At 41.4% G+C, this 22624-nt stretch overlaps 2 protein-coding genes across 9 annotated transcripts in view; both read left to right on the top strand.

The window, feature by feature from the left end:
* prdm16 (PR domain containing 16) overlaps positions 1 to 15429 on the top strand; it is a 115164-nt gene extending 99735 nt beyond the window's left edge. For 2 of the 8 annotated variants that reach the window (XM_068597778.1, XM_068597783.1), the window contains exons 8-16: positions 319 to 1984; positions 2141 to 2225; positions 4209 to 4378; positions 4518 to 4595; positions 4975 to 5144; positions 6327 to 6498; positions 9370 to 9627; positions 10114 to 10291; positions 12034 to 15429. In XM_068597778.1, coding sequence (XP_068453879.1) covers positions 319 to 1984; positions 2141 to 2225; positions 4209 to 4378; positions 4518 to 4595; positions 4975 to 5144; positions 6327 to 6498; positions 9370 to 9627; positions 10114 to 10291; positions 12034 to 12168 — 2912 coding nt within the window. In that variant the 3' untranslated portion in view covers positions 12169 to 15429. Of the gene's footprint in view, positions 1 to 318; positions 1985 to 2137; positions 2226 to 4208; positions 4379 to 4517; positions 4596 to 4974; positions 5145 to 6326; positions 6499 to 9369; positions 9628 to 10113; positions 10292 to 12033 lie in introns of all 8 variants that reach the window. The other 6 variants (XM_068597779.1, XM_068597782.1, XM_068597777.1 and 3 more) reach the window with 4 other exon arrangements.
* A 3212-nt stretch (positions 15430 to 18641) lies between these two features.
* Positions 18642 to 22513, top strand: tprg1l (tumor protein p63 regulated 1-like). The gene is made up of 6 exons (XM_068598425.1): positions 18642 to 19008; positions 19205 to 19296; positions 19625 to 19675; positions 19765 to 19890; positions 20074 to 20227; positions 20863 to 22513. The coding sequence occupies exons 1-6, from the start codon at positions 18790 to 18792 to the stop codon at positions 21055 to 21057; spliced, it is 837 nt and encodes a 278-aa protein (XP_068454526.1). The 5' UTR covers positions 18642 to 18789; the 3' UTR covers positions 21058 to 22513.
* Positions 22514 to 22624: the final 111 nt, after the last annotated feature.

Below are 22624 nucleotides of genomic sequence, written 5' to 3'. Positions count from 1 at the left end.
ATAATAATAATAATAATAATAATAATAATAATAATAATCATACAAAAAGAAAAAATGACATATTTTATTGACCATGGATTAGAAACCATTTATTTGCTCTTTGTTAAGGTAATTAAATACACATATATGTTATGTTCCTTTTTGCATGTGTTTAGTTTTTGTAAAATACATATGATGTAGATACAGTAGTTTAGGAACAATTTGCAGAATAAATATTTTCATCCAGAGCTGTTTCATTATCAGTTTCCATTCAAATGTATGTGTTGCTATTGATTTGGTATACAAAGTTAGAGACAGTGTTAAAATGGGTTTAACCAGGCCCTGATGGGCTGCCTCTATTTGCTCCCCCAGGCGAGGTGTGCCACAAATCCTACACCCAGTTCTCCAACCTCTGCCGCCACAAGCGTATGCATGCTGACTGCCGTACACAGATCAAGTGTAAAGACTGTGGGCAGTTGTTCAGCACTACCTCCTCTCTCAACAAGCATCGCCGCTTCTGTGAGGGCAAAAACCATTATGGCTCTCCAGCAGGGATGTTCAACCCTGGCATCCCCTTGAGTTCAAGCCCTATCATGGCCAAGGTCAAGTCCCATCCTCCCCACCTTCAAGGTCTAAACCAGTCAGGTTTAGGCTTCACTGACTACTTTCCCTCCCGACCTCACCCTCATGCTGGCTTGCCATTCTCCCCAGGAGCCCATTGCTTCCCATCCCTACCTCATGGTTTCCCAGGTATCTTCTCCCCATCACTGTATTCGCGACCACCTTTATTGCCGGCTAGCTCCTTGCTAAAGAGCCCGCTGGGCGGCGGCAGTCAGGAGGTGAAATTGCCTCGGAGTCCACTAGATGCTCCTCCGCTGTCTATGGTTAGCTCCACAAACACCAATGGAGGTAACAGTTTGAATCAGCAAGAAGTCAAAGAAAAAGAGAACAAACTGGATTTGTCTTCTGGAGAAGCCAAGCCAAAATCTAAGATGGCAGACTTGTCTGACGGTAGTGACCTTGAAGACGTAAATACTACAAGTGGGACAGATTTGGACACCACTACTGGTACTGCTTCAGGGGATGGTTCTGACCTGGAGAGCGATGGAGAGAGTGAACGTGAGCGAAGTGGCAAAAGAAGGAAGCCGTCTGGAGCCATATCAAGTCAAGAAGGCCACCAGTTAGAAGACACAGACAGTGCGTTGATATCAGCTGTGTCTAGTTCTGGAAACTTTGCTATTGACCGTCCCTTTCAGTTTTCTGCATCATCCCAGCACTCCTTCTTCCCTCCGCCTGATGAGCAAGCCCTCCCGCCCACCCATACAAATGCCAATGCAGCAACAACAGATTCCATCAAAGCCATCGCCTCTATTGCTGAGAAATACTTTGGTCCAGGTTTGATTGGTCTCCATCAGGAGAAGAAGATGGGTCCATTGCCGTATCATTCCATGTTTCCCTTCCAATTCCTGCCCAACTTCCACAACTCTCTCTATCCCTTTAACGCTGATAGAGGTGCCCTCAATCCAAGTATGTTCTTTAAAGCAGAGCCTAAGTCGCCTCACGAGCAGCTGCACAAGATGGTGTCGGGTGTACCACGAGCTCCTGCTTCCACAGGAGAGTCACCATTTGATCTCACCACAAAGGAGCCCAAGTTAGCTCATCCTACCCCAACAAATCCCTCAAACCCCAAAAGTAGTACCGGGAGCAGTAGTGGACCTTTAACAATATCTAGCGGTGAAGAACAGCCATTGGACCTGAGCATTGGCAGCCGGAGTCGAGGTGGTCATAATGGTGTGGTGGCTGAGCCACCAAATAGAAAGAACCATATCTTTGGAGTCGGGAAAGGGGTCTCCATCAAGGACGAAATCCCAGCTGGGTTTCCACTGTCCCATTCCCAGTCATTGCACCAATCATCCATCGCCCAGCAGCAACACGCACAGCCACACCAGCCGCCACCTCTGCACTACGCCAAGCCCTCGGCATTCTTCATGGACCCTATATACAGGTATTTTAGCCCCGATTAGACCAGAAACTGCTCTTTCCAATGAGTAACTATACTAATTTAATGTTGACACATTGAAGGTGCTCAGTGTGTGGTTTGAGGTTGTAGATGAATTCTGACCTTGGTACGTAACCCTCTGCCTTGTTGGTGGTCCAGCAGGGTGGAAAAGAGGAAACTACTCGACCCCGTTGGAGCTTTGAAGGAGAAATTTCTCAGGCCATCAGCGCCACTCTTTCATCCACAGGTAGGCGTACCGCACTCACACACAGACACATTGCAAATCTAGGAAGGCACTTGGTTCAACCTTCAGTAGAAACAGAAAAAGGTACATAAACTTTGAACAAGAACTCCAGACAGGGAGTTTTAAACAGAGGAATTGACCTCCAGGTATTGCATACAGGCTGATTATTCTCAGATACAATCGACTATTATTTGCAAACCGTGTATTATGTGAAAATACCTCACTCCTGCCTCCCACGCTGCTGCAACCTGAATTGATAGGACCCTATGCACCATCATTCCACAGTGTTGATGTTATTTTCTCAAGGGTTCTCTATGATTTCTTCCTTTGTTTACTGAATGGCGCCTCTGTACCTCGTCACTTCTACCTTTTTTCAGAAGACACAGTCTGTTATCGCAGCCCCTTTGATAATCAGTCACATTGTTCGACTGTCCCCAGACCCTCCCTACCTCTACACGTCTTGATTACTCAGAATGATAGTATTAATAAAAGAGAGAATAATAACCGTTTGAATTGTAACAGACTGCCTCTCTTGGCCCCGCTAATCTTAGTTGTGGCATTGTTTCATGTACTGGGAGCCCACAGGCCAGCTAATAACTCAACCCCCTCCAATTTTTTTCTCTGTGGCTGGCTGGCTGGCTAGATAATAGCACCGTGTCCATCAAGGACATCCTGTCTTTGTCTCCAGGAGAATGGGGGGCTCTCGTTGGGGAAACTGTTTAATCTGACCTGGAAATCTGTGTCCTCTATCAACTGTGACCTTACAAAAAACACTCATTTGGCGCATAGTCAGACAGATAAATTGAGATAAAATGAACATGAATTTTTATATAAGGCATTATACATATATGTGTGTAGTTTGGACTTTACAAAATAATATAAGAAAACCTAACATGGATCATTTTCATATGTCATTTGTATGTAACAAGAAATTATTTAATGCCACCTATTTTCAGTTACATTCACTCTACTCATAACATTTTATTTTTCATCATTGGATGATATGGCTTCATCTCAGAACTGATCAATACCCCCGGGGATAAAAAGTTTTCACAGGCATTTAAAAACGTCTCATACCCGTGTGTCTCAGCTGTGATCCTCCCAGTTCTACAAAAACAATGCCACCTCTAATACAGTCTCACGTTGGAATTACCCCCCAACGCCCTCGCCCAACCCCCGCCCGCCCCCACGCGTTCTCAGACTGCGAATAAACACATCGAGACGGAGTGTCTGTCCCCGTCTCTCCCGTACCGTATTCACTAAAAAAAAAAGGAAGGATGTAAGCTGTTTTTGGCAAATAAACTCCTACATAACTGGCTCCTTTTGTTCACATGCTTGTAGGGGAGGGGAAGCGGCTATCAGTTGGGGGTATCTCAAACTATATTGTACAGCTCCAATCAGGACCCTTGAATGCCTCATTTAGCCAGTATGCCCGCCTGCAGCCGTATCTTCGGCAGAAGAACACAAGAGGTTGACAACAAAGCACTGAAGCTGGAGGTTAGCGTGTATGAAGGGCTGGGGGGCACTGGAGGAATAGTACTTTAGCATTTGTGAATGTGTTATAGGTCATAGAGGTGACTTTAGCACAATTAACGAGGCTAAACTCTGATGTACTGCTTCCTCAAAGCTTCCGCCTTCTTTCTCTTTCCCTCGCTCCCTGTTTTCTTTCTGACATTGTGTCTTTGTTTTCAGGACTTCCTTTGCTCTCTCTCTCTCTCTCTCTCTCTCTCTCTCTCTCTCTCTCTCTCTCTCTCTCTCTCTCTCTCTCTCTCTCTCTCTCTCTCTTTCACTGTCTCTCTCTCTGTCTCTCTCTCTCTCTCTGTGTGTGTGGCAGAATTGCTATATTTGGCTTTTCACTGCAAGGTTTCTAATTAAACATTTAATACACAAATACTGAGTTGATTGAATAAATGAGATCCAAAAAAATCTTAATCTTTATCAAAATATTGGATCTTCCCTTATTTTTGTTTTCTACCATCTCCTCAGATGTTAGCCATGGAGAACATGACAGAGAAGCTTGAGAGCTTTGGCGCTGTGAAACTGGACGTGCCGCCCAATTCGCTGCAACACGCTCATCCACTGTTCAACTTCCGCTCACCACCACCTTCCCTCTCAGATGCCATCCTGCGCAAGGGCAAGGAGCGTTACTCCTGCAGGTAAGAACCCTGTGGTGCAGCGTGTCACTCCCACTGTTGAGCATATCTCGACATACACAACACCACATTGCAGCGTCAGCAAAATACACTGATTCCTCAACCACCCTTTTCCCTGCCTTTCTTTACATCTTCCCTCTAGGTACTGTGGGAAAATCTTCCCTCGCTCTGCAAACCTCACCAGACACTTGCGGACACATACAGGGGAACAACCCTACAGGTATTCTATTCTAGTTCGGTCTAGTCACTCATCACAGATGCTCTCATTGATGTATTTCCCTTTGTCTGCTTTGTCTGCACGACATCCCTTTTGCTTGGCACTGTTTTTGTTTAGTATTGTGCTTAATCAATTCCTGGACTCATTTTACTTACACAATAATATTTCAATAAGTTCCAGGCTCTGTGGTGTATTGTAGTTTTGCAAAGAGAGAGCTCTGGGATCAAAGTGGAAATTACTTTTGCCAGATATCACATATAAGGTTTTGTACAATTAAGGCGAGCATAAAGAAATGTCTTTCTCAGGTTATAAAATCCTCATGAACACGGCCTCCATCTGTGGTTGAAGGGCTGTTCTTGCTCACTCTGTTCTCACTCTGCAGGTGTAAATACTGTGACCGCTCATTCAGCATTTCGTCCAATCTTCAACGCCACGTTCGGAACATCCATAACAAGGAAAAACCCTTCAAGTGTCACCTGTGCAACCGCTGCTTCGGTCAACAAACCAACCTCGACCGCCATCTCAAGAAGCACGAGCATGAGAACATTCCTGGTTAGTTTGCAACATCTTTTACTCCATTCATTCTCTGATAAAAGTGAGGCTGTGAGAACTGAAATGCAGTTGTTAGCAGGAAATTGGTGTTTGTGTTATGTTAATTGATTGAATAATGAATGGCTCATATTAACCCATTGAAAATGTGTTATTCTTCACATCCAACATTGTTAAGCTTGGTGCCGTGAATGATTTGAAGTAGGAAAATCACTTAATTAAAGAATTCACACTTGCTTTGCCTTCCGCGTTGCCAAAAACAGCCTTTTTTATGTCCAGTATGGAGATATGCTACTGAATATGGATGGGGAGAAACTTTTTAACTGAATGATTGCTATATGAGCACTTACATTCAAGTGATCCGTGCTTCACAATTGTGCTAGCATTTCTAAATTTAAAATGACACCCTAATGAAACCCTTGGTTTCTACTTTATGCTTCTTATTATAAACCAGTGGAGCATAAACAGTTGAGACATCACCAAAACACAAACTAACTTTCTCAAATACCAAGGGATACCTTTGAGTGTGTTAATAAGAGCCAATTCTTTGTTGAGTGCCCATGTGTTTTGTTTATCGATGTATCCTTCATTGTTCATTCTGAGTCAAATTGAAGTAAGCGAATAGCATCTGCTGAAAGTATGCAACGTACATTTCAAAGATACAGACTAGAAAAACATACATAACTTAAACATAAAGACTGTTATTCTTATATCTTGAAAATTACACCATCTTTTACCCTTAAATACCACTGTGGCTCCTCCAAGAGCAATGTTATGAAATCTGTCACAAAAGGAGAAATATTTTTCTAAATCTATAAATGTTACCTAAATATGAAGTCTAAAGTAAAGTTGGAGTTTGACTCCACAAAAATAAGTCAAACATGTCTTTTAGGAAAAAAAGACCAGTACAGTTTGGTTCAGTTCATCCGGGGCAGTGTCCCATCCTCTTCTTATAGTAGATAGACGAGATTATGGGATGCCCCCCCGTGTTTGAGGGTTGAGATGCTAACCAAGAACTGCAATATCGAAGTTCAAATCATGTCATCTCTCGACTTCCTCTTTCTGCTAAAGACTAATCTCATTTCAAGTATGTCTGATGATCATCAAACTAATCATGCTTGTGTGTGCGTGTGTGTGTGTGGCTGTGTGCGTGGCTGTTGTGTGACTGCACGCTTTCTCCAACAGTGAGCCAACAGTCTGGGATGCTTTCCAACCTAGGAACCACCATCTCCTCCCCAAATTCCGAGCCAGACAATCATGCACTTTTAGATGAGAAGGAGGACTCGTACTTCTCAGAAATACGCAACTTCATTTCCAACAGTGAGATGAACCAGGCCTCCAGCTCCACGGATAAGAGGTAACAAGAAAACTTGCTCACACAGACCTTCAGTGATTATATTTGATCCACGAGGCTAACCTTCTACTCCTTATGCCAGTTCTTACTCAAACCTGATCTTTAACCTCACTGCATTACAAATTTAAAAGCAAATATGTGAAATTTCCCCACTGACATGTTTGATGTCCCACCTCTTATCAGTGCATGTCATCCTGACAGGTATGGGAAATCTGCAACAAACACACACATTTTGTGAAATCAAAAGCAACAGCTGTTGTGCTCATAGTTTTTGCATAGCCCCTTCTTTCTCCCTGTACATGAGCGTGCATGAATACCTGGTGCACAGTGCCCTCCAGTGGCTTGAATGTGTATGGCAGTAGTCACAGACAACAACCTTCATATTGCATACTCATAGTAGTGCATTACCTGTTTATCTGAGTGCAACTTTAAAAAGCAACTGTTATTTAGACAAATAAAAAAGAAACTTACTGCAGCTGCCTTGACACCATCCAAAATGTGGTTTAACTCGTGCAGGTGTGAGTTGCTTCTAATGGTCTTTTGTGCACCGCATTGTGTAACAAAAGGTGTATTTCAACATCACATGTTGTATGCATGACCTGCGTAGAACTGTTTTAGTAAGGAATTTAGTCAAAGCTTATTTCATATAGCCATCAAAATCATAAAGTTTCTTTCAACCTTTTAGCCATGTCAAAGCTTTACAAGAGATGTCTTTTGTGAGGAATTGCAATTCATACCTACTGCATGCAGCTGTAGTTGGTAAATAACTCTGCTTACCATTAACTCTGGCAGGATTGATCATCATGTGGGTGTGTGTGTGTGTGTTTTGTTCACTCTAAGCCAAAACTTGTGAAATGATGAAAATGGTTGTTCTATTTTTAAACCAAACGGGCACCCTGTTTTAAGTCTTGAAATGCTTTCAGTGTTAGTAGCTCAGTTGATAGGAACCTTCAGGCAAGAAGAGGGCATCGGGGGAAAAGGAGGATGAAATGGTTTTCTGTTCCAGTCTTAGTTTACCTCTTTTCTTGACTCTATACACTCTTCATCTCACTCTCTATGCGAATTCCTTTCTGGTAGTCTCACTTTCCGTCTTTCTCTTCCTCCATCATTCCCCCCTCCAACTTGTCAACATGCATTATGGCCAGCAGACCCAGTGGCAATTTAGCCCCTCTGCCATCTGGGATCAATACTGAGTCTCATCCACAACAAGCTGGCCTGACATTTTAATGTCGGTAATTATGTATTATTCTTTCTGTCCACCCACCAGACAGCCTGCTGTTTATTCTCCCTCTAAGTGACTTCAGTCAAACGCCGAGCACAAACATGGATGACTATCTGTAATCACTGTTAACCGCCCATGCAACCTATTTTCTCCCCTTTTTTCATAGCCAGTCAAAATAAAAGTCCCTGGTAGCTCTTGTTTTCACATGAAAACTTTGACCTGTTTCCAAGATGGTGGATGTTGGAGAGGTTGAGGCAGCACTGCTGCTTTAAGGGTGGGAAGTTTCAAAGACACAAGTTAGAGGGTTTAGATGACATAGAATATTATATTCCCAGCACTGTATTCTTGAAGGTTTAAGAGGTATTTGTCTCTTCGGGACCGTAATCCAGGTCATAATTGGGGCTGGAACGAGGCCCCTGGCCATGGCTCCAGTTCTATGCTTTGGATGAAACTACAGTTGTAGCTCGTTCCTTGTCTGGGACTTGGCTACAATGGCTGGCAGTTTGGACTCTGAGGGGAACTCAGGTTTAGGAATCTATCTCGGAGATCCACTGATGATGGAGCTCTTCCCCCATCCAGCCACTAACACAAACACTCAACTGACGTGTTTAGACTAAATGACAAAACCCGGGGCCCCCCTGTCAGAGCCACGCTTCTTTCTCTGTGCATAGGCATGGACTTTTTCCCCCCGCCAACCAGCTTTGCAATTTGATTATGGTGATATTTAATCTAGATTGAAAGAGGAGAACTTTTCTCCCCCCCCAAAAGTCCCCTTACCCGCATTTACCCACCGACTGTGTGTGACCCAATCTTGTCCCGGTGCACCTCTTCCCAGAGGTAATCCTGTCTGATTTGATAAATGTCCACTGTGTGGCAAAAATGGAAGGGGTAAATTTGCCGTCCCAGAGGAAATGATATCATGAGCCATGACATCGTAGTCTCGGGGTGATGGAGGGGGGGAGTTGGGGGTGCTGGCTGGAAAATGTACAGATGGCAGGTCGTAATGGTGGTGTGCTGATAGCCTGTTTGCAGATCAGCCATCGTCTTCCCTCAGTCACACAAAGTATGTTCCACCATTACAGGGTGTAGAGTAGCCGGTCTGAAGCGGGCCATCTCCTGCTCCGTTGCTGAGGAGCTGGTACATTAATCATGTGGGGGTCGTTTGAAAAGTGCTCCAGGCAGACTGTCAGCACCCATGTTGTTTGTGTGGACACTGGACTGTGTATGATGTCAACCGATTATTTAGATTTCGCTCTCTGCTTGTGATGAGTCATGTCTTTGAGATGGTCAGGGAACGGTAACAGAGAACGGACAGAGAACTAAAACTGAAACTAAAGTTTAAACTAAACAAAAAGTCATTCTCACTTTTCACTGTGGTCCGAATTAAGAACTCTCAGCCATCGAGTTGTGCAAAAAAGTGTGGATTGTGATAATTTGTAAAAAAGAAAGCAACGCAGTAAAAACAGAGATATACTGCATTTTAATTCCACACTACCCATGATTCAGAGTTGTTGCATAGTTCTGCATAATTGGCAAGGTAAACTGCTCAAGAGCCCCCAAAAAAACGCCAAACTTTTTACTTCTTTGCCTTGCACAATTTTGACAACGTCACTCACACTTCCTGTCTACTTTGACCTTTGATCCCTCTGCAGATCAGAGCAGGCTGAGGAAGAACGCCCATCGAGCCACAGTTTGTCCAACTCTAAGCTCGGGCTCCGGGGGCTTGAGGAGGAGGAAGAGGAAATGGAGGGTGACGATGAGGAGGAGGAGGAAGGCAGCTTGACAGAGAAGTCTCACGACGAGGCGCCTGAGTCCCCGTCTCCTGTCACAACGGGAGTGTATGAGGAGGACGAGGAGGAGGAAGAGACGGAGACAGCTCCATTAGCGATGGGCTATGAACACACCCGCAGGTATTCATTTTGCTAATTATACGGAAAACCCCAGAAGTCAGTGTTAATGGACACTCTACTATGAATAACCACGGCTAAAGTGCCACTTATCTACGACCAAACCTTTAAACAGAAACAGACAGTTTTATCTTTCTCAATTATAACAACTGCCACCACTAAACACTAGGCAGAAGTAAACATGGCTTAATATAAATTACCTTCACAGACACCTAAACAAAAAAGACAGTTTCAGCTTCAACTCCTACTCTTCTGTCCTTTTCCTTCTCTCAATTGATTCCCTCTACTGGTCCTTTTATTGATCGAACTTCTGCTTTTCTCTTCTCCTCATGTATTCTTTCACTTTAACTTCCTCCTTTCGTTTCCCTTTTCCCCCTCCGTTGCATTAATTCTCCATCCCTTCTCGATGTCTATCTTTTCATCCATTTACCCATCCATCTGTCTATCACCGAACCCTATTTCTGCCATCCATCCATCCGTGGTGTGCAGGTGTATAGAGGAAGGCTCTCTCTTGGACCTGGAGGGTCTGCCCAGCTTTCCCAAGAGTCTGGAGGGGTTACGTAAAGCAGCCAGTGATGAGCAACCCTTTGATGTGAAAGACATATTTAACACTTCACTAGAGTCGGAGGCATTGAAAGAGACATTGTACAGGCAGGCTAAAACCCAGGTATGTGACTGGCTCGTGTATGTCCACTAAAAGAGGGAAGGAAACGCACGTTGTTCAGCTTAGAGAGGAGGGAGGACAAAATGCATCCTGTGGCTGCAGGGAAAAGGGATGAGCTTAGGTCTGGTGATAATTCAATATGATGACTTATCGTGTTCCAGTGGAGTCATTCTGTGAGGAAATTATAGATTGAGATATCGCAATACACAATGTTTAATTATTCATCCAAATTCATGATAACAACCACATACTAACTCAAATTTCAAAGAAAATCTGAATTGATAAGAATTCTGCTTATGGGAATATCCCCTAAATAAACATAATCAGTGTCAAGTGTCTGTTTTCTCTGTAATTTTGCACTAAAGTTCTTAATAAAATGAGAAAATACTTTGTATGTGTCTGTATTTGAGAATTTAACTTACGCAGGACGAGACAAAAATAGGCTTTTCCATGTGGTTATTGCAGAATATAGAATATTTATGTATTGAATCGCCAGAAAATGTCCTATATTGTGATATATATCGTTAACAACATAGTAAATTATCAGGATAGAATATTTTGACCATATAGCTATAGAGGAAATAGATTATTTCACATTTTCAGATGCTCAAAGAAAGAAAAGGTTGTTAATTCAGACTAAAGCTGGACCTAAAAAGCGCCTCCTTTGTCTTTTCCTCTCCCTTTACTGACTTACATGTTACCTGTAAGCTGCTCTTTACTGTGAGCTTCAGTCTAATTAGGAACACAATTACAGGGAATATTGTCAAGAAATGATGGTGTGATATATTGTGGTATCCTGCATTGTGAAGCAATTTTTAAAGTCTGTTTCAATATGAGCACTATAATCAATCATTAATAATGTATCTGATGTTAAATAATAATGATTAAGCTATCACCATGATGATGGCTTACAGCATAGTTGGCAGCGCTCAGGAACGTGAGCGGGACCTGCGAAGCATGCATATATTTTAATCCTATGTGCTCCACATTTCCTTTACAGCAATGATACCAAATGCTGGCTCGTTAAATTGTCACTCAGTCATCAAAACTTTGAGGACCTTGAGAACTTAGTGCAGTATTTCAGAAAAGCTGTCAGAAAAATATCATAGTACAGTCAGAACAATAAGCATTTAAAAAAAGTCATGTATGAGATTAAAATCTTATAGAACAAAAGTATAGGGTGTAATTAAAGAAAGTCATAGTATGGTATGACATAGAAAATGTCATAGAAAAGTCATAGCATAGTATGTCATAAAAAAAAATCTTATGCAAAAGAATTATTGGACAGAATGTCATAAAAACTACCAGAAAGGTATCTCAGTGTATACGCCATAAAAATGCAGAGCAAATGTCATAGCAGCCTGTAAAAAAAAAACCTGTCAAATCATGGTTTAATTTACCATAAAATATATAGTATATAAAGAATGTCACAGAAAAAAAATCATATAAAATATGTGCAAAAACATGTTGCTGTCGTATGCCATACAAATCTTAAAAGTGTCACATTAAAATGTCAAATATCACAGTATAGTATGTCTGTCATAAACAAATCATCATATATTATGCTATAAAAAGATCATTATAAATGTATATAGTATGCTATGAAATACATGGCATAGTATGTTATATGTATGCTATAGCATACATTTCATAGTATATACAGTATGCCATACAAATGACATTTGACTTATTCAAAATGAGTGTGTGAAAGTACTGAGTGTTAAAAGTCCCGTCTCCTCCCGCAGGCTTATGCAATGATGCTGTCTCTCTCGGAGAACAACCCTTTGCACGCGCCCTCCCAGAACTCCCTGGACGCTTGGCTGAGCATGGGAGGTGGACCGTCCGAGACGAGCAGCTTTCACCCGCTCAACCACATCTAGACGAGAGAGCGGAAGCGGTAGGAAGAGTAGGAGGAACATTGGTTTCGCAAACGGATAGAACAAGAGACAGAGTGGACATGAGTCGTGAGAAACGTGGACGCCGGAGACGAATTCTGTGTCACAATAGATGGAATGAATATCGTGTGTGTGGAGATGTGTGTGTGTGTGTGTGTGTGTCTGTGTGTGTCTGTGTGAATGTGAACGCTTGTGTAGATGAGTGTAGATGTGAGTAAGAGAGAAGAGGGAGAGATCGTCCCTTGGTGAGACATCTCACAAGACTCAAAAAGAAAGCACTGCTAAGCTCCTGTTGATGTGAAGGACATGATAAATGCTTCTCAACAGCATTGACACTCTGCATTACTCTGATCCTCCCCAAGTCCACGAGGCTCACTCCAGCACCACAGAGACCCAACGTAAGGCTCTCAAAGACACTTAATGACTAGTATGTCTCTAAAGTCTGTGTACACCGCCGACTACAAGCACTGCAGCATCCGCCCTGCATTAGCACTGCATGTCCACAAGGTGTTGCTGTTTCACCAGGGGCGTAGTGGGCGCGTGCACTATCGTCTCCAGGTTTCCCTCACCAATCATGGGCGAGTCATGTACTGATCTTACTTCAGTTAGAACTGCAGAATCAACAATAGCACCACACTAAATGTTACTTGAGGGAATACAAGTTCCAGTAGACTGTTGATTTTTTTAATGATTACATGGAGAATGATGTTCAATGTTCAAATGTGCACAGCAACTGGTGATTTTGATGAGCTATCTGGGACACTAGCCATTGTAATTGGTTACCCAATTTGATCATGCTGAAAATGAATTCAAATCATAATCAAAAGATGAGGAAAGTCTTTCTCTGCTTGTTTATTTCATCGTCATTTGTTAATTTTATTTACTTCCTCTCCTCTTAGATACCACAGTATTGTTTTTTTTTGTAGGCACCACAGTGCTAAATTGTTAATATAATTATTTTAGAGAAGGACCAAAATTCTATGATATTGACATAAGATGTACAAAGTAACCTAGATGTTCATAGCAAGAGTGGTATGTGCCAAATAACCCATAGAAAATGTGTTGTTCTCTGACAATCATTTCATTTCCAAGGGGCTTGCATTTGCTGTCATAGTTTTTCTTTTCTTATTATTACGCTCTTATTTGATTTCAGAAATATGTGTGTATGTATTTATTGTTGGTTGATTTGTCATGACTGGGGGAGTGGAAATGAACTCATATCATTTTATCCCTCTTCTCTTGATACTGAAGGAATGAACGCCAGAAAGTGAGACAGATTCAGACTCTCTTTTGAAGCGTTAGTGTGCCAAAATGGAAAGAACCCATGAAATTAATTGTTTTTATTTATAGTGAAAGATAGCTGTAGTTAGCATTAGATCCTATTTGGCAATGTATCGTCCTGCAGTGTTTAGTTTTTTTTCTTTTTTCAGTTCAACCATTTTACCCAGTAAAAAGCTGAATGTGTCTTGTTCAAATTGGTTCAAGTATTATGGGGTTCAAACTTTCAGAAATGTCAGAAAAAGCCATTGCTTCATCACATTATTGAATCTGACTAGTTTCTACCATATCAAGCTCCTTTGCTCTCTGTTTTTGATCGCATATATGTAGCGTAAACGATGACATTTTTTAAATTAGTTGTCCCTTATTACACAGCCCAAACGTCTAAAACACGTCAGAAAAACACGTCAGAATGAACATCTAGTCTTCACTGTACTGAAGCGACAGAAAAGCTGGACATGAATAACATCATGACCAGCAAGGTCTCCTGAAACTAAAATAAGGTTCAACTTAACCACAGATAGTGTTGAAATGAATATCATATTATGCTGGTTTGTCCTTGCAACACATATCTTAATTTTTAATCCTGGACAGGGAGCACAGAAACACTTGATCATGAGTGTAACTGTATATTCCCTGATAGTCTCCTCAGATCATCATGACATCTCATTCCATGGGGTCCATTAGGTAGCGGTGCCTTGGAGAGGAGGGCATGACTCGTGTGTACTGTACATAACTGTAGAGCTGCAGGAGCTGGGGGATGAGCGTTGTTGATAATTGTTGCCTTGGTCCTCGCAGAACTAGGCCTGATGCTTCAAACTAGAACTTAAACCATGTGGGTCCAAGCCATGCATTGATCAGGCTTAGATCTCTAGAACGTAGAACACAGATGCGTTTTCAGACTATTTCACTTTTGGAAGGTAAGCAGCTTGAGCTTGACTTGGAGAGACGAGAACATTCTGGAACAGAAGCACTGTAATTTGTATTCACAACAGCAGGTGGTAGTGTGATGCTGATGAGGACTGCTGCGTCATCTCATTTTTTCTAAAGACAAGAAGTCTTTTTTTATAATTCTACTGAATGAGATTTCATTCATGATAAACACATTGTTTTCTCAAGTCGTGGTTATAAAATGTAAAGGCTTGGGTTGCTAAGTTTTTAGTTTAGGTGACTATATGTAGTAATTCATGTCATGGACTACTGTAATAAGTACGCGCTGTGTAAAGCAAAAGAATTGAAGGCATTGAAGTATTCCATTTTGCCAACTTCAGAAAATATTCTGGCAGATGGTCGCTGAAATATGTTTCAGCATAATAGAACATGGTTGCTGTTTTCCCCCACTGTTACAGGAGAAAGTAAAAATATACATATTGTTTCTTTTTAACTGTATAGTATTTTAAAGAATGAAAAACAATGGTGCATTTGTCTGAAGAAAAAAAAATCATTGAAAAAATATGGGTTTAAATGGATGGTGCTTGTTTTGTTTGAATCTGAGTTGTATATCACCTCTGTTATGTTTATGGAAAACAAAAAAAGATATTGTGCATGACGTGTTTAGCAGTCATAATGATGTCCATTTGTGAAATGTGTATCAAATCAAAAAATGAGAAGAAAAAAAATGAAAGAAAAAAATAAATCCGTAGATGCACTTATTGTACATGTGGTTAGTTTGGTAGGTTTTGACTTTGACTGCCTTACAGATGTTTGGGCAGGTGGCGCTGAAAGACATTAGAAAAGAGTTGTGGGAGAAGACATAATGAAAAACAATAAAGGATTGTAGAATAATATTGAACAATTCTGAAAATTGCAGTTTTTTTGATGCTTGTGATTATTGAAGATGTACTTTAGAGAAATTTCATTGAAAAGATATGACTCTGATGTTAATTCTGTAGAATAGCAATGTATACCAAATGTAATCTTTCCAATGCTATGAAGAATTTATACATGAAATTGATATGCAATAAAACCTGTGTGCTTTTTAAATGACATTTCCGATGCGTGTTTGTGAGCCGTCAGCATCAACTTGGATTTGGCACCAGGAATTAACATTTATTTTCTCAATACACACTTGAGATGATGAAGGCAACAAGAGGCCACGCCTCCACCTTCCAAGCGCAGCAGGAGTTGTGTTTTGTCCTCTATGCTGCTAGTGCTAGCTAAGCTAAGCCATTGTAGCGCAAGGTATAGCAAGATGATACTTCTAAAATTAGCCATTCTGCATTACATTTACTTCTGGTACTTTAATTATATAATGATGGTCATACTTTTGCACTTCCATGTTAATTTAAGTTTACTGGAGAAACAATAAGGTTTTATATCACACACACACAATTTCAGACAGTTAATGTGGTTCAGTGCATTCAGTTCTGCTGCGGTCCCTCTCACTTCTGTCTCATTAAACATGCCATGCATAAGCATATGCATTAGCTTATGCACAAGCTTTGAATGAAAAGGCCAAATGAAATGTAACAGGAAAGTTAAAGTTAAAAGTAAACATCAAAATACAAGATTTAACTAATTGTGTATTGTATAACAGTGTCACAATAATCTAATTAATGACTAACACAGTGAGTTTAAATCACATTATATTTCCTCGCTGTATGGACAAAGAAAAGTAGAGTTGACGTTTGAGTGATGGGTAATTGTTGTTACTTTATGCTATTCTATGTAAATTAGTTTGTATTCATTCTTAACAGATACATGTATTTGCTAAAATGTGAAGGAAAAGCCCACAGATTGCCATGCAATAATATCATTATGCTTTTATTCAAATGTCAGAGAACATGAAAATAATACAATGACAATAATTGTTGATACACGGCTGAGTGTGCACAACAGTCTTAACAAAGAGTTGTTTCTCTTTTACATGGGGAAAAGCAGATTACCACTGAAAGTGCTATAATTATCTGTATTGTCAAATATCTTTGCGTTCGCCCAGAGACACATAAACACAACATCGCCGACCTCTGGAAGCAGCGTGACGCCATTGGCAGAGGTGTAAAAACTGGACGACAGATAAAAATTTGCTCTCCATTCTTGACCAACACAGCACCTGAGGAATGTGAAGGATCTCCATGTCCAGCTACGTAGTACTCAAAGTGGTCGGCTCCTCTTACTGGTGCAATGAAAAGACCTGTGGGAGAGTTTGTGTCAGTGTAACTGCTGAAGCATTGTCTGTTTACGATCTGCTTGAAGCAAAAAAAAGGCAATAGAAATATTTAAAACAGTGAAACCTTTTAGTCACTATTCCCCCAGTGATCCGATGTTGTAAAAGATACTTACAGGTGATTTTGTGAAACCTTATGGGCGCAGTGGAAAGTTGGCGGAGCTCACAGCGAGTCGTTGGAATTTACTTAAGTACATAAACTTAAATCATTGTGTGTGTGTGTGTGTATATATATATATATATATATATATATATATATATATGTGTGTGTGTGTGTGTGTGTGTTTGGGGGGGGGGGGGTGTTTGTGTAATCTAAAAGGTGTGCACTTGCCTAAGGAATCCCTCTATGTCCTATTGGGAGTTGCAATTACATTTTATTTACTACAATGTTGATTTTAAAAGTTAAAATCATTGTTTAGGAGATTCCAAGACAAACGTTACAAGACACATGCGAGTGTCATCCTTGCTGAAACTTACACATATAATAACCTTATTAAAAAAAAAAAAAAATTGAAGGCGTAGTGAACAAACCATTATCATATCTACCTGTTCAAACATTAATGACAGTGAGATATTGTGTCCTTCATGAGGTTGTTTCACTAGAATCCCAAGTTAGAGGAGTAGTAAATAACAGCTTTCTCCCTTTGCTTCCAGCACACTAAAAAGTCTGACTTTTGTAACAACAACAACAATAACACAAACAGCAAAACATCTGGAGCCGTCATGTGTGACCTCAGTACTTTTATTGCATAAGTAAACTTAAAAACTAAGTAACTTGTGTTTGAAGTTTATTTTCAAAAGAGTATGAAAGTTTGTAATTGATTTGTATGTATATACAAAAAGCAAGATAAATATAAAAAAAGACAAAAAAAAACACATTAAAGAAGAAAGTAGTCAAGAAAGTGCAGATAGTGTAGGTGGAGGTGTCTGATAAATTATTCAACATAGTGAAGTTTCCCAGACTTTCCCAGTTCAAACTGGGAAAGTCCTGCATGTATCGTTTGAAGACTGACGCACCATTGCAAAGGCGTCCAAAACTGACACGATGGGCCTCAAGCGCGTCATGTTTGAAGCGTACGGCGATTTGGGAGAGAAAATGTGTTGTCCTTAGGACCGTATAGAGCGAAAGGTCTCTTGCGAGCTACTGCACTCTGTTGGGCCAACGCTTCTCATCATTCCCTGCAAAGGCTTCTGACCAGACTGCCGCATGTTCACCGAGGAGCGCAACCTGGAGCGGATACTGGCCGTGCTGTGAAGCTCGCCTGAATGAACTGTCCAACCAAACTGTCCAACCGAAAACATTGGAAATGTAGCAGTATAATTGTGCAAACAATTATGGTCAGTTCGCAAAACATTCTTGTTATTTAGCTAAAAAAGTGTTTAAAAGTCATCAGATTCAACACTCTATTTTCTTTGTAGCAAATTTATGTTCTTGATTTGTAAAGGTGCTACTTACATTCACAACATCTCACTCTCGTCCCTCCTCTTCAGGAAACACACACATCACTCAAATCGGTAACAAATCCAGGGATGACAACCAGCAGCCAGGGAATCTCCACACTGGGATGGGGAAAAGGATCAGACAATATCATTAGGTTTAATGTCACATGGTTAGAACAACCAGGTCTGCATGGACAGGGAGGACTCATCACACTACAGGAAATCATTTGAAATGATTAATTGTATTCATTATAATAATTAAATGTATTGTACTTACTAATTACCAAATCCACTCCTGCCAGATCCTAACACCATTATTAAACCCTTCCAGCTTAAGCTGGACACGAGCCAATGAAAACACTCAAGCAGGCTGAGGGTGTAGGATTAAATATGGAGTCATAACCACATAATTAAAGGTTAATAGGATGTGTTGAATCAAATTGTCCAAAAAGGCCAATTTGCTTAATAATCAGTTCTGATGACTGAATAATACAAAGTGGGCTCATCCACTCTGAACACCTGTTTCCGCAATTACCAACGCGGATGTCCCTTTAAGAGGAAGGAAATGAAAAAGAGGGGGAAGTGAAGCAAGAAGGCTCTGCTCTGCTTCCTCGTCGCGCTCACAATCAAAACATTGTCCGTGCGCAATGGGTGAGTCTGCACCATCGCAGGGACGTCGTGTGATCTAACGCTCGGCCGCACAGCCCGCGTCCTGCTGCACGATGCTCCAGCTGAACGACGCCGTGGATCCGGAGAGTCCGGGCGTCGCCATCCTCCACTCTGCGGAAGCCGAGGAGGGGGTCGAGGTCGCGTTTACGCCGCCCGAGGCCGGCCGCAGCCTCGGGCACGGAGCCTGCTGCCCGCCGCTGCAGACGCTGACGCCTTTCCACGTGCACAACCCCACGATGCAGGCGAAAGTAAAGGACTACTTCGTGTTTAGGGTGAGTGACTCGACACTGCAACCGATTTTTTTATTATTATTATTTTTATTACACCGCACGTCTCTTCCAAATAGCGCATTTTCAATACACACCCATAGTCAGAGAAGTGTGATAAATAGTCAAAGCTACACCAGCTCACCACAGGGGGGGGGGATGTCTGATGCTCATGACTCCTGTTGTGTGATGCTGATCTCAGCCAGGCACCATTGAGCAGGCTGTGAGCGACATCAGGACTGTGGCACTCCCTTCCGAGGATGGAGAGGTGCTCAGCGTCTGGCTGCTGGCAGAGTGAGTATCCCAGCAGCATTTCACCGGTTCGTTGTCCACCTGAAACATGGGAAAAGCTGCTGCGCTCACTGTGGGGGTGTCATGCACTTCCAGACACATCGGCTGCAGAGGAAATGTTTGCTGCGCATCCATATTTACACAATATTTAAATGGGAGCCACACATTTGATTGTTTTTTCCTCATCCTCTTGTAGATTATTGGATGTATCGTTACATTAATTCAACTGAGTAAACCACAAATGTGAATCCACCAAGTAAACTGACCGAACAGAGTTTCAAAGTGTGCTTTACAACTATAGATTTGTCAAACTTATGTGGGTTTTCTGCAGAATTGACCACTGGAACAATGAGAGGGAGAAACTGGTGCTTATAACGGATAGGTAAGTCAAAAAAGTACATTATAACACCATAATATTACATTTTACCTTGTATGTCGAAACAATTTGACATGTTTTGGTCGTGTGCACAGGTCGCTGCTGGTGTGCAAGTACGACTTCATCAACCTGTTGTGTCAGCAGGTCGTCAGGATCTCTCTCAACGCCGTAGACACCCTGTCAGTGGGCGAGTTTGAGTTCCCGCCTAAATCTCTGAACAAGTACGCAAGCCTGTTTAATGTCTTTTAACATCTACTAAATAGAAGGGTTCATAAAATGATGTACAGGAAAGTTTTCTTCAAAACCGTCTCCTTTTAGACATAAGTGGCTCTGCTTAGTGACTTGGTCGCTGGCTGATCCTTAAAAAAGTCCAGAAGCTCTCACAGCGTTGTGTTTTCTTACAGGAGGGAGGGCTACGGGATTCGTGTCCAGTGGGACAAACGTCCTCGGGCCTCGTTCCTACACCGCTGGAACCCCTGGTCTACAGACATGCCCTACGCCACGCTCACAGAGCACCCCATGGCCCACGCCGATGAGACGGTGGCCTCTCTCTGCCAGGTACAATCTCCTTCATTGACTGAGACTAAAATGCATTTTGAGTCATCATCTAATGGATTTTTTTACATTTGAAAAACATCCGAAGACTTAAAGCTTAAAATAAGATACATGGACATGTTTAGTTTTTTTGTTGACCTCCTGCTTATTTCACAAAGCAACAATGCTGATCTCAGCCAGTCCCCATTGAGTTGTATACGCAGCCGTTAGTTAATAATAAAAAATAGGCATTCAAAACTGCCCTCGCAGTCCAACTGATGACAATAGACAGATTGCTGCCTTGAAGATAAAAGTCCTCCTTTGAGATAACGACAGCTATTCATGTAACTTAAGTGTCGGCATGTCTTTGTGTATGAACAGTTACTTTCAGTTGTTGGCAGTTCTTTTCTTGGCAAAGCAACAAAAGTGCCTGGGGTAAAACTCTTGGGGTATGACTTCAGGTTCTCCTTTAGCGCCATTAGCATTGTGATGTAATAAATGGAGTTAAAGTCTCGAGTATAGCCATTATTCCACACCTGAGAGCAGCTCAAGAAGATGTTGCTTTCTTGCCAGACGCGTGATCGACAATATTAACTAAAAGAACTGATTTGAAGTTTTTGGAGTTTTGATATCATGTTCTTTTTCTTTTACCTACCAAGTTGGACAACTTCAGGACCCAGCTGGTGCAGGCAGTGAAGAAAGCCCACAGGGAGCACCCCATCCCCGGTCGGGCTAACGGTGTCCTGATCCTGGAGAGACCCCTGCTCATCGAGACCTATCTCGGCATCATGTCCTTCATCAACAACGAGGCTAAGTTGGGCTACTCCATAACACGCGGCAAGATCGGCTTCTAAAAATCAACAGTTTCTCTAATTTACAACCGAGTTCCACTCACGTGTCTGTGTTACACTGCGCTGTCTGAGAGAGTCCGTCGCTCCACGACAGTCTGTGTGTGTGTAAGTTGAGCCCACGAGATGTCACACCTTCTTAAATTGGTGTTACAGACAAGCGGTCAGCCTACTGTCGGTAAATAACGCGCAGCACTGCATGGATCGTCAATGTTTTTTGTTTCTTTCTTTCTTTGCGTCCTGAGTATCTTTCCTGCAAAGAGTTGCTCGTATAACTGCCATACCACAAGTAGGCCTGCAGCAGTGGATGCACATACGGCATACGTCAGAGAGAAAGGAGAGCGCATTAATTCATGACTTCTGTAATTTTCAATCAATTCTAGATCGAGCTTCTTGTATTCTCATGCTCCTCGTTTAACCACTAATTGACAAACTGTCAAAAACAATTTGAAGTTTAGATTTTGGTCGGGGGCGTTATTTCAGGGATGTGCTTTGTTTGGGCCACCCAGAGTAAAGCAGTGACAACTACAGTGAAACCAAAACACCAGTCATGCTCCATATTTCCCACATTAATAAGGTTTGAAATGAAGAATTATATTATTATTCAGATCACATGGCGATAGGATAGCTTCACAGAATGGAAAAGCAGATGATGGATTGAGGGATTTAGTTTCAAGGTCATCTTACATGATTATTATAATATGTGTTACAAAACAGGAAAACGGTTTCAGGATCTTTGGCTCTGAGTTTTGGGCTCAACTGTGTTGCTTGTGGGAAACAGCTAGAATACACTCTTGAGTGCCAATGAAACTTGTTCGGTGAAGATGAACTGCATCATGCGACCTTCCTCTTTTATTGGCCAGTGTTGTGCTCTCCATGTTAACGTTTGCATATTCATGTCTTTGCTCAGCGTATGGAGCTCATATACCACATGGAATGCTGCATTAGCTACTATGGCTAAATGTTGTGTGTTACAGATGTTTTATGCAACATGAACTTGTAAGCTGTGTCTTTATGTTTGTTCGTAAGTTGCCTTAAAAAGGTCACAATGGCACTCAGCTGCATTCATCTCGGCAGTGGGAATAAACAACGGGTTACTAAATTAAATTCATGCAGACAAAGCTTAATATCATTTCTTTAACCATATACTGTCTGTATGAATCTTGTAAAAAGGATTTAGGTGTTTTTTTCCTGAACTGCATCATAGTATAATTGTTGTGCTACCAAAGTTAACAGGCCATATTGTCATGTTCAGCAATGCCAATGAATAATTGTGTGGCAAAATGCACCGTTTTGGTCTTTGCTTTTGCATGTTTCATGTATGTTGAGTTTGCATGACAGTTTGTTTTTTTTAAAGTAATATCTTCAAATAATAATTTGTAAATACTATTAAGGTTTTATTTATCTGCTGTTATTTTGTTGCAGTCACGAATGCTTCCAGAAAATAAATATTTAATTGCCAGTTCTGAAGTAATTAAGAGATTATTACAATCATGAACTGCCTGGGTCAAATACATAAACATTTTCATAAACTGAAAGATTTTGGTGTACAAACTTTAGCAAATTGCCTTCA

The sequence above is a fragment of the Clinocottus analis genome, unplaced genomic scaffold (genome assembly GCF_023055335.1).
Source record: "Clinocottus analis isolate CAN_PGR_092001 unplaced genomic scaffold, fCliAna1.0.p SCAF_4, whole genome shotgun sequence".
NCBI lineage: Eukaryota > Metazoa > Chordata > Actinopteri > Perciformes > Cottidae > Clinocottus > Clinocottus analis.
This window is presented reverse-complemented; position numbering and strand designations above follow the sequence as displayed.

What these genes read in the sequence shown, in the direction of transcription:
- tprg1l (XM_068598425.1), top strand. Translation starts at nt 18,790, where the DNA reads ATGCTCCAGCTGAACGACGCCGTGGATCCGGAGAGTCCGGGCGTCGCC. An exon ending in AGGACTACTTCGTGTTTAGG is followed by an intron (nt 19,009 to 19,204) that starts GTGAGTGACTCG and finishes TGCTGATCTCAG; the next exon opens with CCAGGCACCATTGAGCAGGC. An exon ending in CTGGTGCTTATAACGGATAG is followed by an intron (nt 19,676 to 19,764) that starts GTAAGTCAAAAA and finishes TCGTGTGCACAG; the next exon opens with GTCGCTGCTGGTGTGCAAGT.